Genomic DNA, 15,646 nt, shown 5'->3' on the forward strand with positions numbered 1-15,646 from the left:
TTAGTCAAACGTCAGCTAGCTTACAGCTGTTAGCCTAGCCGCGATACCGCAACTGCAGGAAGCTCTGAACTTATATTTACTCCCCCTCGGCCCATAAATAGCCCCCATGCCGTCTGCATCACCAGAGCAAGACTGCAGGGACACGGAGGGGTTAGAGGACGTGACTTCAGTTTGTATGATGAGCCGACTCGCGTCAGGTGGATTACTGCACGCATGTGGAAATGTACATGTATGTAGATTTAAAATAACTTCTAGATCTGGAAAAGTTCCTCTGATCATGATCACGATTCACTTCCAGACACCTGGAATTACATGTTTTGGGATTTTGTAGATCTGTTTTGATCTGTAAAATAAATAAATAAATATAATAATAATAAAATTATAATGTATAATATTTTAAATATATTAAGTTAATAGAATTTTTTAAACTATTTAATTTATCAGTTTAAAAAATAAAAATAATTTTAACAAAATTTATTAAATGAAAAATGAAAGTTTCAAAATTTTAACATTTATTACATTTATTTGAAAATTAATCTATTTTTTATATACATATATTTATATTTAAATCTAATAATGTTAATATTTTTAAATACAAATGTAAAAATATATATTAAAATATAAATATATTTTACATAGCTAAAACATAAAGAAAATATCAAATAAGTAAAACATAAATTAAATATGGAAGTAAAACATGTGCATGTGTAACTGAGGCTAAATATAGCTGAAAGTGCACTTATTTTTTTCCAGAATAGTAGATGTACTACATTAGTCTACGCGGTATCAGAGGTATTCACAGCTGATTATGCTGTTATTTTACTGGTCCGGTCCACTGGAGATCAGTGAGTTTGACACCTCTGGTTTAAAACCAACCTGGATGTACCAACATGGACCCAGAACTCGGCTTCTCTTCCAAGAAACATTTAGTGCCTTGTGAAAAGCTCTGAAATGTGAAACATGGCCAATTGAAGCTTATCTCGCGCCGTAGAGTCTCTCCATTAGGAAAGGAAACTGATGTACTGATAGCAGAAAAGAGAAGAAAATACAGAAGCACAAGTCTAGGCGAGCAGGGTAAAGTGGGAGATGAAAGACCAAACTGTTAACAGTTTAATTTGATAATCATGCACCAGCTTGGTGCTGCAGCACAGACTCAACCACACATTAACCTGTGCAAGATCTTTTGTAATGAAATGTGGCATGTAAAGGTGTGATTTCCAAAAGACATGAGGTCCCTGCACATGTTCATCCAAGTAAAAAGATTTGAGCTTTCAGGCTTTAATCATCTGGTCATGGCTCCAGCTGTCAGCTTCAGAGGCAAATTTCAAAGCTAATAAACTCTCCAACGCCAGCAAAGCCATGAGCCATGAGAAAGATTAGCATGTTAGCTTTTAGCATTAGCTGTAGCTCATAGTAATATTGTTGATCTTCTTTTTAAATGTTGGCTCTGGATAAAACATCAGAGCCTTAACTGATGTTTGCTTCACATTTTGCCTCCTTTTAAAGAAGCACTACTGAACTCTAGAAGATTTTCTCACTCTGGTACCCCCTAATGATCCCGTCTCTTCTCCGAGATCTCCCCTAACGACGGCTAATCCGGCATCGTCTTCGTCCCGTCTCTTCTCCGAGATCTCCCCTAACGACGGCTAATCCAGAATCATCTTCGTCCCGTCTCTTCTCTGATATCTCCCCTAACGACGGCTAATCCGGCATCGTCTTCGTCCCGTCTCTTCTCCGAGATCTCCCCTAACGACGGCTAATCCGGCATCGTCTTCGTCCCGTCTCTTCTCCGAGATCTCCCCTAACGACGGCTAATCCGGCATCGTCTTCGTCCCGTCTCTTCTCCGAGATCTCCCCTAACGACGGCTAATCCGGCATCGTCTTCGTCCCGTCTCTTCTCCGAGATCTCCCCTAACGACGGCTAATCCGGCATCGTCTTCCTCCCGTCTCTTCTCCGAGATCTCCCCTAACGACGGCTAATCCGGCATCGTCTTCGTCCCGTCTCTTCTCCGAGATCTCCCCTAACGACGGCTAATCCGGCATCGTCTTCGTCCCGTCTCTTCTCCGAGATCTCCCCTAACGACGGCTAATCCGGCATCGTCTTCGTCCCGTCTCTTCTCCGAGATCTCCCCTAACGACGGCTCTTTCTTTTCCTCTCTTCCTCAGATATGTTCAAACCAGCTGCGGTGTTGATATCCAGTTGCTAGCGTATGACACATGCGTAAAGTGAAACTTGGCTGCAACATGACGCAGTGCCGCAAAAGCAAAAGGTGTGAATTGTGGTTTTTTAGCCTCCGCACGCTGCTGGGCAATGACGGCTGCAGGAATGTACATGAGAAATATCACTGCCCCATTGAAACTAGTCAGAAAGACATTATTTTAAGGCTGGGGACTTACATAGTGCTACTTTAATTACATTTAACTTTCTAGAATTTAAATGATTCCTCTGAGTTGCTGGAATGAAGAAACAAAGAAAAACAATCATTGCATCCATTGTGATCCCGGCTGTGATATGATTGAGTATGAGCACATTTCAAGTCTCCTCCCCCACCAATCAGAAGGGTCGGCCAAAGAGCCACAAGCCACATCTCATCTGAGACAGCCGCCGCCTTTAACTGCTGCATTAAAAGGCCTTTACTGACAACAGAGCAGAGGCGGAGGAGACAGGCATGATGGAAGCAGTAATGGAATTTCAATGGGACAATCTCCCCGAGGCTGACAGGAGGAATCACATGGAGAGTCAGGGAGGTGTGATTGCTGCCCTGCAGGCTGCAGGACTGATAGGACTCTGACCTCAGCTGCCACGACCGCTCCGGTTTGAGTACAGCCTGCATGCAATTAAGATTAAATTTAAACTTTGCATTAAATTAAACTGCAGCTGAGGGCAAAGTTTGTCATGGCAGAGTTCAAACGTAAAAATCAGGAGTCTGGATCTCTTTTTCTTAACATTTTACTCTCTGCAGGAAAAAATTGGTTGGTCAAAAATCATCTTTATTGTCAGAGACTTTGAAACACAAAAGTCTATAAACATGACGCAGGTTTTTCTCAGGCTGTGTAAAATGTTAAAAAACTTCAAGCCAGAGCACAATGATTTCCAAATCTCACCAACGAAAAAATGAAAACGGGATGAAATTATTAGATGAAATATAATGAGTCAAAAAATAAAATAGATTCTGATTCTACTTGAATGCAGTGATGTTAAGAAGTGGTTTATTCTAAGTTTTCTAAGGATATAATAAAAAAACATTTCACACTGTCGTTATTTACGCAACAGAAAGTACAATCCCAATAAACGTGTTGGGATGCTGCATAAAGTCTAAATAAAATTAAAAATCAATGACTTGCAGATCTCACCAGCCCATCTTTTATCCAGTAGAAGATAAAAACATCATTTCATTTGTGACATTATATTTAAATGATTTTTATTTATTACATCCTTGTTCAGCCTTCAGATAAAATGTGTAAATTCCACATTAAGCCTTCGTTATGAAGGCTGGTGTTCATCCTGGTTTCATTCTGCGTTATGTTGCAGGGCTTTATGTAATTATTATGACTTCATGTTCTGAAATAAATGCTACAAATTGGTGCTGTTAATGTGGAGTAATTCATCTTCATTAATATTTATCTGTGAGCCAGAATGAGGTCGGTGTTCTTTAACCGTCGGCTCCTGTTTGTGCACATCAACGTGACATTTCCAGACCCAGCGGAGTGAATTTCCCCTGACAGCAGCCTCTCCTGACATGCTGCCAGGGCTGGATGTAAATCTGCATCCCCTCTTCCTCCAGGGCAACGTGACCTTCTCGTGTTCGCAGCCCCAGCTGGTGGCCTGCACCTTCCTGAGCTCCAGCAGCAGCTTCCTGTCGCTGCCGGCAGCTGCGCCCGCCGCGGGAGGATTCTCCGTTCGCTTCCAGTTCAGGACCTGGAACCCAGAGGGGCTCCTGCTCTCTGTGCAGCTCAGCCCCAGTCCTCAGAAGGTGGACCTGCAGATCAGCAACAGCTGGCTGCATCTGAGCCTCCACAGCGCTGGACGGCAGAGATCGGAGGTCTCCGCTGGTGAGTCCACACAAACAGTTTCAGCTTCCACCCAGAACCAGGAGACATTTCATGGAATACATCCGAGTGTTCCCGGTATTCCACCTTTTCACACCATTTTCATCCAAACTAGTTTTCTTCGGTTTTTACGGACCGCCAGCTGTTAACATGTTAGATAGAGGAGAAGATTGTTTTCTCTTATCTTTAAAATAAATCTACTTTTTTCTACTTCCTTTAACTCTACATCTCATTTAAATAGAAAAATAAAACAAAGTTCATTTTACTCCAGACGTCAACACGCAACGTTCCTTCCTCTTTCATTCTCATCTTTCTTTGTCCTCAAATGTCCGGAGCCTGGAATTTATTAACGAGCAAACTGGGAGCCTGAACCTCCATCTACACCCGAGCAGCCCAGTCCCACACCTCCCAGTCGCTTCCCAGCAGTTTCATTTATTTAGTTATTTACTAGCTTGTTTGTTTGTTTGATATTTATTTTATTGATTTGCTTAATTGTATTTATTTGTGTTCATTCAATTTTAATAATAATTTTCAATATTTATTTCTTCCTTTAATTGCTTTTTAATTAATTAATTAAATTATTTGATTTATTAAAGTTTTACTTATTATTTGTTTGATATATTTATTTTAATCTATAAATTAATTTATTTTTTCATTTGATTAATTTAATATTATTTAATACATTTAATTATTTATTTATTTTCTTATTCTTTACACGTTCTTAATTTTATTTATTTAAATTGATTAATTTACACAGTTATTGATATATCTATGTATTTATTTCTGCAGCTGAAGTTGAAGCCGTGTGTGAACAGTCTCACAGGAAGCAGCGTAAACATTTACATTTCAGATTAAAGGTGATGAAAATGTGGCTTTTCCAGGTGTGAGTTGAGAAATTTTCTTCAATTCATTTCTGGAAGTCTTAATAAAACGTGAGGTGTTTTAAAGCCACATAGAGACAGAACAGCAGCTTCTCCTCCAGCCGAGTGTGTACAGCTCTGTTCAGAGCAGCCGGTTTGATCCGGTTCTTCCACCAGTCCTCGGAGATACATGACGGAGCAAACGGAGAAAACCTGAGAGCTCAGACTGGAACACATCCGACATCCGACTTCTCCCCGTCTGCGGTCCGAGCAGCGACAGCTGGTTCTGATCCGCCTCACCACGAGTCACGTGTTAGAGAAAACACGCCACGTCTTCACATGTTCACAGCGGCCGCTTCGCTCGTCTGGATCTGTTTCTGTTTTCAGAGACCAGCGTTAAAACCTGCTGATGCGGATGTTTGCTTCTGTCATGCTTCCATTACAAACCACAACTCCTCACGTAGCAAAAGAGTTCCTGCTTCCCATTTGTAAGGGTCAGTGAATGCAGCACAGACCCGCTGAGGACTAGACGATTTTGTTGTTCCAGGTTTAAAAAATGACCCATTTCCAGACTTTTCCCATGTTTAATGTGACCTTTTAATAACCTGAACAACTCAGTTAAAAATCTTTCCCATCCACAGTCCGGACGGAGACGGAGGATATTCTTCCTTTTTCCACCACCTTAAACCCTAGAAATCCAACTTCAGTCCTTGTTTGTTTTCATCCAGTTTTGGAAGGTGCGAAGCATCCAGGTGAGCTTGTTTGCTCGGAGACAAACAGAGCATTAAGCCATTTCACCTTCTGTCCTCAGTAAAGTTTCTTTCCTGGAATTCTGTGATGAAAACTGTGATCCGGTAGCACAGATAAGTCTGATTGTTTGGGGAAGTGAGACTTTCAGGAGGTGCTGGTCTGCAGGGAAATATAGAAGGAGAGGACGAGCACAGCTGAGGGACAAATTCCCTTTTATATCGTTTACCTGAAGCAGCATTAGATTAGCTGTCTGCAGCGGGACGCCTCAGAGTCCTCGGCTAGAGACGCTTCTCTGCAGATGAATTCAGGGAAGAGGTAATCTGATATCGGCTTCATATGAATTGACTTCCACATGATTTGTCAATTATTTTCATTAGGATTCCTCGGGTGGAGTTTTGGAGGTCAGAGCTGAAATTATTATTGAGCTGAAGCTCTGATAGCATCTTTGTTATATATTCAGGCAGCATTATCATATCCAACAGAGAGAAAGCCCCAGGACCTGGTCTGTGGATCTGTCTGATCCAGCTCAATGTACTGCTCAGACCTGGGGGGTAAATTCTATAATTACAGCAGGACGTGGGACAGCAGGGAGGAGGACCCATGGACATGGATCCTCGGCATGGACTCAGTGTCCTCGGCGTGGACCCGGGGTCCTTGTCGTGGACTCAGTGTCCTTCTCGGCATGGACTCAGTGTCCTTGGCCTGGACCCGGGATTCTTGGTGTGGACTCAATGTCCTCCTCGGTGTGGACCCGGGTTTTTCGGCGTGGACCCAGGATTCTCGGAGTGGATTCAGTGTCCTCCTCGGTGTGGACGCGGGGTTCTCGGTGTGGACTCAGTGTCCTCCTCGGGGTTCTCGGCGTGGACTCAGTGTCCTCCTCGTTGTGGGCCCAGGGTTCTCGGCGTGCACCTAGTGTTCTTGACGTGGACCTGGGGACCTCGGCGTGGACTCGGGGTTCTCGACGTGGACTCAGTGTCCTTGGCGTGGACCCGAGGTCCTTGGCGTGGACTCAGTGTCCTTCCCGGCATGGACTCAGTATCCTTGGCCTGGACCCAGGATTCTCGGCGTGGACTCAATGTCCTCCTTGGCGTGGACCCGGGGTTTTCAGCGTGGACTCAGTGTCCTTGGTGTGGACGCGGGGTTCTCGGTGTGGACTCAGTGTCCTCGGTGTGGACCCAGGGTCCTTGGCGTGGACTCAGTGTCCTTCCCGGCATGGACTCAGTGTCCTTGGCCTGGACCCAGGATTCTCGGCGTGGACTCAATGTCCTCCTTGGCGTGGACCCGGGGTTTTCAGCGTGGACTCAGTGTCCTTGGTGTGGATGCGGGGTTCTCGGCGTGGACTCAGTGTCCTTGGTGTGGACCCAGGGTTCTCGGCGTGGACTCAGTGTCCTTGGTGTGGACCTGGGGACCTCGGCGTGGACCCGGGGTTCTCGGTGTGGACTCAGTGTCCTCGGCGTGGACCCGGGGTTCTCGGCGTGGACTCAGTGTCCTCGGCGTGGACCCGGGGTTCTCGGCGTGGACTCAGTGTCCTTGGTGTGGACCTGGGGACCTCGGCGTGGACCTGGGGTTCTCGGTGTGGACTCAGTGTCCTCGGCGTGGACCCGGGGTTCTCGGTGTGCTCCTGAGTCATTTCAAGCTGAAATCCAAACCTGTTACTGGAGGCTGCAGCCTCTGACGTGACACTTATCTCCTCAGTCCCAGCTGTGACTTCCTGAAAGAAACCTGCATGTTTGTTCCAACAAGCAGAGATGTGAAGACTTTAATTCGCACCTTCTCACCACCTTTTCCTGCAAAGTTATGACAGAACTGCAAACAGAAATATGAGCGGAGATCATTAGACTGCGCTTCAGGGCTCACAGCGCCGTTACAGTTCAGGTCTTTTCTTCTAAATTTAACCTCCAGTTTTCAGTTTTTTCAAAAGCTTCTGATAACAGAAGAAATTCAGTGCAATCACAGTCGGTCCTGGTGGGTTAACGGCTGCGTCTGAGTCCACTGGAGATGGAATGAAGCTCATGTGCACACAGAGAAACATGAGTCTGAAGTGACATTATGAGTGTGTGATGTGGAGAACAGGCAGCTGCAGTTAGCAGTGGAGTTGCAGCCTGGTCAGACCTGTTTTTATCAGTGCTGCCTCGACGCCGAAGCAGCCAGGCTGAAATGTAAAGTCATAGCTGAGGTTATTGTCCTCTTCAAGGCTGCTGCTCCGTGAAGACGAGCAGTCACGACTTTCTGAAGCGATTCATCATTTAACCCTGAAATGCTGCAGATCATTTACCTGTATATGTTCATTTATCGTCCTCTTCCTGAGCTCCACCGGCTCAACTTCCTGTAAACACAAATATCTCATCACATCTAATTTTATTTATAAACTCTTCATACAAGTAACAACAAGATCATGTCAAAAATAGTTCTTAAAAGTTAAAAACACAAGCATCACACACTCAAGTTAGAACAATTTAGGAAACACACGCAATCATACGTTGTCTGCACACACACCAAGCACACAAAGAACCCGCCCCCCCATATTCATTCTAAACAGGTACAGGTAAACAGGTGCGAGGACAAAAACAGGTGACCGGCACCGATCAACCAGGTGATGTAACAAGATCTTAGGGATCCATAGAGAGCCCCCTCACTCGTGACCACAGAGATCATCACCATGGAAACCACCCAGTCAGAGCAGACAGGGACGCAGACCGTAAGCCATAAGGCTGCCATGCAGGGCCCCCAGCCACCCAGATTAGGACAATCACCATGACAACAACCCTGCAGTCAGAGCAGGCCTGGCTCCCGAGGCGGAGAAACAAACAGCTAATTAAGTATATTAAGGTACTAGAAGGTGGACCTGATGAAGAGGACGACCCGGTACTAGAAGGTGGACCTGATGAAGAGGACGGCCCGGTACTAGAAGGTGGACCTGATGAAGAGGACAGCCCGGTACTAGAAGGTGGACCTGATGAAGAGGACGACCCGGTACTAGAAGGTGGACCTGATGAAGAGGACGACCCGGTTCTAGAAGGTGGACCTGATGAAGAGGACGACCCGGTACTAGAAGGTGGACCTGATGAAGAGGACGGCCCGGTACTAGAAGGTGGACCTGATGAAGAGGACGACCCGGTACTAGAAGGTGGACCTGATGAAGAGGACGACCCGGTTCTAGAAGGTGGACCTGATGAAGAGGACGACCCGGTTCTAGAAGGTGGACCTGATGAAGAGGACGACCCGGTTCTAGAAGGCGGTCCTGATGAAGAGGACGACCCGGTTCTAGAAGGTGGACCTGATGAAGAGGACGACCCGGTTCTAGAAGGCGGTCCTGATGAAGAGGACGACCCGGTTCTAGAAGGTGGACCTGATGAAGAGGACGACCCGGTTCTAGAAGGCGGTCCTGATGAAGAGGACGACCCGGTACTAGAAGGTGGACCTGATGAAGAGGACGGCCCGGTACTAGAAGGTGGACCTGATGAAGAGGACGGCCCGGTACTAGAAGGTGGACCTGATGAAGAGGACAGCCCGGTACTAGAAGGTGGACCTGATGAAGAGGACGACCCGGTACTAGAAGGCGGTCCTGATTAAGAGGACGACCCGGTTCTAGAAGGTAGACCTGATGAGGAGGACGACCCGGTATTAGAAGGCGGACCTGATGAAGAGGACGACCCGGTACTAGAAGGCGGTCCTGATGAAGAGGACGACCCGGTATTAGAAGGTGGACCTGATGAAGAGGACGACCCGGTACTAGAAGGCGGTCCTGATGAAGAGGACGACCCGGTTCTAGAAGGCGGTCCTGATGAAGAGGACGACCCGGTACTAGAAGGCGGTCCTGATGAAGAGGACGACCCGGTTCTAGAAGGCGGACCTGATGAAGAGGACGACCCGGTACTAGAAGGCGGTCCTGATGAAGAGGACGACCCGGTATTAGAAGGCGGACCTGATGAAGAGGACGACCCGGTACTAGAAGGCGGTCCTGATGAAGAGGACGACCCGGTATTAGAAGGTGGACCTGATGAGGAGGACGACCCGGTATTAGAAGGCGGACCTGATGAAGAGGACGACCCGGTACTAGAAGGCGGTCCTGATGAAGAGGACGACCCGGTATTAGAAGGTGGACCTGATGAAGAGGACGACCCGGTACTAGAAGGCGGTCCTGATGAAGAGGACGACCCGGTTCTAGAAGGCGGACCTGATGAAGAGGATGACCCGGTACTAGAAGGCGGTCCTGATGAAGAGGACGACCCGGTTCTAGAAGGCGGACCTGATGAAGAGGACGACCCGGTACTAGAAGGCGGTCCTGATGAAGAGGACGACCCGGTTCTAGAAGGTGATCCTGATGAAGAGGACGACCCGGTTCTAGAAGGCGGACCTGATGAAGAGGACGACCCGGTACTAGAAGGTGATCCTGATGAAGAGGACGACCCGGTTCTAGAAGGCGGACCTGATGAAGAGGATGACCCGGTACTAGAAGGCGGTCCTGATGAAGAGGACGACCCGGTTCTAGAAGGCGGACCTGATGAAGAGGATGACCCGGTACTAGAAGGTGGACCTGATGAAGAGGACGACCCGGTTCTAGAAGGCGGTCCTGATGAAGAGGACGACCCGGTTCTAGAAGGCGGTCCTGATGAAGCAGAACTGTAACTTATTTTCTTTGTAGAAACTTCAGCAGAAAACATGTTTCTGTTACTTCACATCATTATTGGAACTGTTGACATTTATCTGCATTTAGATGGTAAAATGATTCCAGTTTTTTTAATAAATGCTTGATGCAAAAGGAAAACTGAGAACACCAAACACTCCTGTATGAGTTCACTAGACAGCAGTTTAAGCGTTTGATGACTCGGTGAGACGAGCAGATAACAGGAGAGATCGATTTAATGATGTGGGAACATTTCTGCCACAGAAAGGAGGATGTCAACTAAAGCAGGTACCTGCCTGCCTTCACCTTCCACTTCATCTGAGGGATTATTTTAATTAGAGCAGCAGAACCAGAGGGGACAGAAACTCAAAGAAAAGCTGCAACATGACCACTCATCCCAATCATTCTGGAAGGACGAGTTTTTATCAAACACGGATATTCATGCAGGTTTTTCCTCCCTCACTGCAGAGTAGGGGCTTAGAGAGGTTTATAGTGGAGGCTCAGAGTGAAGCGGGAAGCTCCAGAACTTTCTCTGGTGCTGGTTGGAGGAACAAAAGTTTTGACAGCTTCTAAAAAAACTACAGCAGGAGCGACAAACCAACACAAATCCACGATTCGGAAGCCCTGAAAACTGCAAGATTATTCAGCTTCATGCATCAGAAGTTCAGCAGCAACAAAATACTAATTTCATAACGACAGAGAAGCAGAGCAGCAGGTGACCAAATGAATGCCATCAGACTCAGAATAGACCCTTTTTCAAAAGTAAAAAAGTAAATAAGTGAAAATTAAATATAAATAAATTATGTAATTAATTAAAAATAAAATAGAAAATATAAAAAATACATTTTTAAAAATGATTGAAAATGAATATAAATAAGAAATAAATAAATAAAATTAAAACATTAAAAAACAAAATATATATTTTTAACCTCTCACTCGCAAAGCCAAGCAGCTCCATTAGGAGTTTTATCACCCACATGTTTCCTGTGGTGTTTTTGTTTCTTTTTTTTTTTTTCTTTCTTCCTCTATGGTCCTCTCTGGTCCCCTCTGGACCTTTAAGGTCCTCTGTAGACCTCTCTGGTCCTCTTCGGTCCGACTCTGGTCTTTTCTGGTCCTCTCTGGTCCCCTCTGGCCCTTTCTGGTATTTTCTGGTCCTCCCTGGTCCTCTCTGGTCCTCTCTGGTCCTCTTTGGTCCTCTTTGGTTGCTCTCCGGTCTGACTCTGGTCTTCTCTGGCCGCTCTCTGGTCTTCTCTGCTCCTCTGGTCCTTTCTGGCCCCTTTTTGGTCTTCTCTGTTTGCTCTCTGGTCTGACTCTGGTCTTTTGTGGTAGCTCTATGGTCCAGCCCCAGCCTCTGATGTCCTCTCTGGACTTCTCTGGTCCTTTCTGGTCGCCCTTTGGTCCAACTATGGTCCTCTGTGGTCCTTTCTGGTCCTCTCCAGTCACTCTCTGGTCCTCTGTGGTCCTCTCTGGACTGACTCTGGTTCTTTCTGATTGCTCTCTGGTCCGTTATGGACCTCTTATTAACTTACTGGTTGTTCTCTGGACCTTTCTGGACCTCTCTGATCCTCTCTGCTCCGTCTCTGGTTCCATTCTGGACCTTTCTGGTCCTTTCTGGACCTCTAATGAGCTCACTGGTTCCTCTCTGGACCTCTCTGGTCCTCTCTGGAGCTCTCCGGACCTTTCATTACCTTTGTGAACCTCTCTGGTAGCTCTCTGGTCCGACTCCCAGCCTCTGTTGTCCTCTCTGGACCTTTCTGATCCTCTCTGGTCAGTCTGTGGTTCCTCTCTGGACCTTACTGGTCCTTTCTGGACCTCTAATGGGCTCACTGGTTCCTCTCTGGACCTCTCTGGTCCTCTCTGATCCTCTCTGGTCAGTCTGTGGTTCCTCTCTGGACCTTACTGGTCCTTTCTGGACCTCTAATGAGCTCACTGGTTCCTCTCTGGACCTCTCTGGTCCTCTCTGATCCTCTCTGGTCAGTCTGTGGTTCCTCTCTGGACCTTACTGGTCCTTTCTGGACCTCTAATGAGCTCACTGGTTCCTCTCTGGACCTCTCTTGTCCTCTCTGGAGCTCTCCGGACCTTTCTGTACCTTTGTGAACCTCTATGGTAGCTCTCTGGTCCGACTCCCAGCCTCTGTTGTCCTTTCTGGACCTTTCTGGTCCTCTCTGGTCTGCTCTACTGGCTCTGTTGTTGTTTCTGGAATCATGACACCAGCTGATCAGCTTCTGTCCCAGCACCGTCTCTCTTGTTTTAGTTTTTCGTCCAGCTCGTGCAGAGAAACCAGGAAGTTCTTCATGAAACCGTCTATGAGACATGAATCCATGAAGCTCCAGGTGTCTTTCGTGTAATTGATGATGCTGCTGCATCAGTTTCATCAGAGACTTTTAGAAGTTGTTTACATTCATTCTTCCTAGAAGACTGTTTTTTTCTCTACTCGAGGTCTCATTCCTCACCCCTCTCAGTCAATCCCTGCTAGTGTTGAGCGCGTGGACAGTGCATGCATGAAAACAGTTGGAATTCTTCTAACCTAACTCTCACCTCAGTAAGACTGAAGCTGGAGTTGGACTGCAGCCTGAACTAGACCGGGTTCTGCATAGTCTTCATAAACACAGGAAGAACACTAATCTGTATGGTCCTGCTCTCAGATGCAACCTTACCTCAGCATTACTATGAATCACTGTTAATATGCTTTCATTAATGAAGTTTATTTGAACATAATGACAAAATATAAAAAGAAAAAAGGGAATAAAAAGGAAATGACAAGTAGCATATCGTTATGTGTTGATTTAAATACGCAGTTCCTCCCCCAGCCTGTTCCAGTTTTACCCACAAACACAAACTTTCCAGGTGTTCTTCACCAAGTGCTTTTTATATTTTGTGTCCCCGCCCCACCTCCGACACCAGCTAGCTCTGTGATTCATAACCACCCAAAAGTGGCTTATCTGAAGCCTAAGTGATGTTATTGTGGATGCTTTAGCAAAAATAAGCTAAATTTATCAGCTTACTTTAACCGTTTTACTTAGATATCATTTGCATTTATTTCATATTACTTTTCATTATTAGCTGAGGTTTGCTGGTCATACATCTGTAACATCTGCTGGTCATAACACAGCCAGATGGATCAGGTTCAGAAATCCGGGGAGAGCGGAACAGCTGGGTGAAGCAAGGGGACATTGGTGCTCTGCAGATGTTAAACAGCAGGTTTGTTTTCTACAGGCCATGCTTATTATAAACAGGTCCTGAGATACAAATCAAAACAGAACCCTTCTCTGAGCAGGTGGTAGACAGGGTTTATACTTCAGCTATGCAGGGCCGGGTCTAGAAAAGGTTTGATGGGGGACCAGGCAGGGGCCCTGACTGGGAAAAGGGGGCACAAAGCCAGATGTTATAGGTTATTGAACTGACTATTCCAACTAAAGTCATGATGAAGCACTTTGTGATTCTTGTTAGGTGCCATTTAAATACTTTACTTGCTGCATTCACTGACACTTGGACATCTGATGTTTACCCAGATAAAGTTCAGTTTCCAGTAAAACTCATTAGCATTTGATTAATGCCACTGGTCGCTGGCTATTGGTGATGAAGCTCGGAGAGAGAAACTGTAGAATTACTCATTTTCAGTCTACAGCTGTAAAGAATCTTGGTTTATTTTTGACGCAGATCTCTCGTTAGAAACTTCACTCAGACTGGGTTTGATCATCTTCCGGAGAAAAAAAAAAAAAAAGAACATTTTCTCTCTCTGGTCGATGCAGAGACACTTTTACTGCTTTTTACCTCTACAGTGATTTTCTACGTCCTGGTCTCCACCTGCAGCTCCTCCAGGACCAGCTGGTTTTTTATCTTAATTTTTTTTTTTGTTTGTTTGTTTTTTTCTCTGAGGAAATGATGAGGATGATGGAGGACGTGATGGCTGATGTAAAACAGGTGTAATAAGTGACCCTGATCCTGATCAGTCAATAAAGAAGCCCTGACTGGAACCTTGATCCAGTACCTGGGTTGGGATCTAGACTGTCTGTTATGTTTCTGTTTTTATTTTTCATTTTGGTCTAGAACTGGTTAGTTTTTCATATGTAAGGATGATCTACATCTTGTTCCAAACATCTTCATCACGTCTGACCTGATGTGACGTGTCGTTCAGGTCGCCGGGTCAACGACGGACTGTGGCACTCGGTGAGTCTGGACTCCAGGAACCTCCAGATTGCTCTGACTGTGGACGGTGAGCCGTCCTCCAGCATTGACCTTTGGGAAGAGGTGGAGTCAAGAGGCAGCTTCTTCTTCGGAGGTTAGTGAGCTCGCCATCGCTCTCCTTGCTGCCACCAGCTGTCATTGCTGTGATGAAAGGATGAAGTAAAACTTGTTTGTGGTGTCTCCCTGCAGGCTGTCCACCTCTGGACTGTCAGGTCCAGACTCCGGCCTTCCAGGGGTGCATGCAGCTCATATCCATCAACAACCAGCCGCTGAATCTCAGTCAGGTGCAGCAAGGATTGCTGGGAAATTATAATGAGCTCCAGTTTGACACGTGCAACATGAAAGACAGGTAAAGCACTCCGAGTTTCTTCTCTACATTTCCATTATTTAAAAAGCGGATGTTTCCTCAGAGAGCTGACAGAAAACGTGGCTGTGTGACTGCTGATTGTCAAACATTATCCGAGCTGGCAGCGCGGACTCCTTCACGCCCTCACTGTTAATTTGTGGACGGTAGTTTGTTGCCTGAAAGTCACTGACACCCTGTCCTGCAGAGACAAACAAGCCGACTGGATCGTCCAATTAAACGGCAGCAGAAAGTCGGAAGCACCATCTCTGGCAGAGGGCTATGCTAACAAGCTGCTCCCTCCTGTCCTGTGCAGCCAGCTCCCCTCATTATCCAGCACAGCTGTGGGCCCTGGCAGACCCGCGAGCTCCACAAGCGTCTGCACGCAGAGGCCAGCGTTTAGACGAACGAGACGGACATGCAAACCGCCACTTTCCCCCGTGTTTGCCCTCAGGGAGAATCTCGCCTCTGTCAGATTCCAGCTTTCCAGCCCAGATTGTTCGCTGTTGGAGGAAATGCAAACACAACAGCGCTGCCAGTCTGTTAGTCAGCGGGTAAAGGGTGCACCGCAGGAGAAGACAGAATGATGGAGGGAGATGTTTTCTTTACCCAGGCTGCACCAGAATAACCTTGTTTCTGTTGTTCTTTCATCACGTCTAATGTGCTGAGAAACCTTCTTCCTTCTGGCTGGGGTTCCCTCTCTGGAGGATCAGCAGTTTTTCTCCAGTTTTCTGGATCTGATCCCGCAGCCCAAAGGAGTGAAGAAAATAATGTGAGGGAATGAAGAAGAGAGACTTGCACCGGGACTGATGATGGGACAGGTTGGAC

The 15,646-nt window shown here is 46.3% G+C and overlaps 1 protein-coding gene across 2 annotated transcripts in view; it reads left to right on the forward strand.

Annotated features, from left to right (window-relative positions):
* Positions 1-15,646, forward strand: part of LOC121650710 (contactin-associated protein-like 5) — a 168,961-nt gene that overhangs the window by 78,416 nt on the left and 74,899 nt on the right. For both annotated transcript variants that reach the window (XR_006012319.1, XM_042002380.1), the window contains exons 8-10: positions 3,786-4,053; positions 14,426-14,569; positions 14,665-14,824. Coding sequence is in view for 1 of the 2 variants with exons in the window: in XM_042002380.1 (XP_041858314.1) it covers positions 3,786-4,053; positions 14,426-14,569; positions 14,665-14,824 (572 nt within the window). In the remaining variant the exon portion in view is untranslated. The remainder of the gene's footprint in view (positions 1-3,785; positions 4,054-14,425; positions 14,570-14,664; positions 14,825-15,646) is intronic.

This window comes from Melanotaenia boesemani, chromosome 12 (assembly GCF_017639745.1).
Source record: "Melanotaenia boesemani isolate fMelBoe1 chromosome 12, fMelBoe1.pri, whole genome shotgun sequence".
Classification (NCBI taxonomy): Eukaryota; Metazoa; Chordata; class Actinopteri; order Atheriniformes; family Melanotaeniidae; genus Melanotaenia; species Melanotaenia boesemani.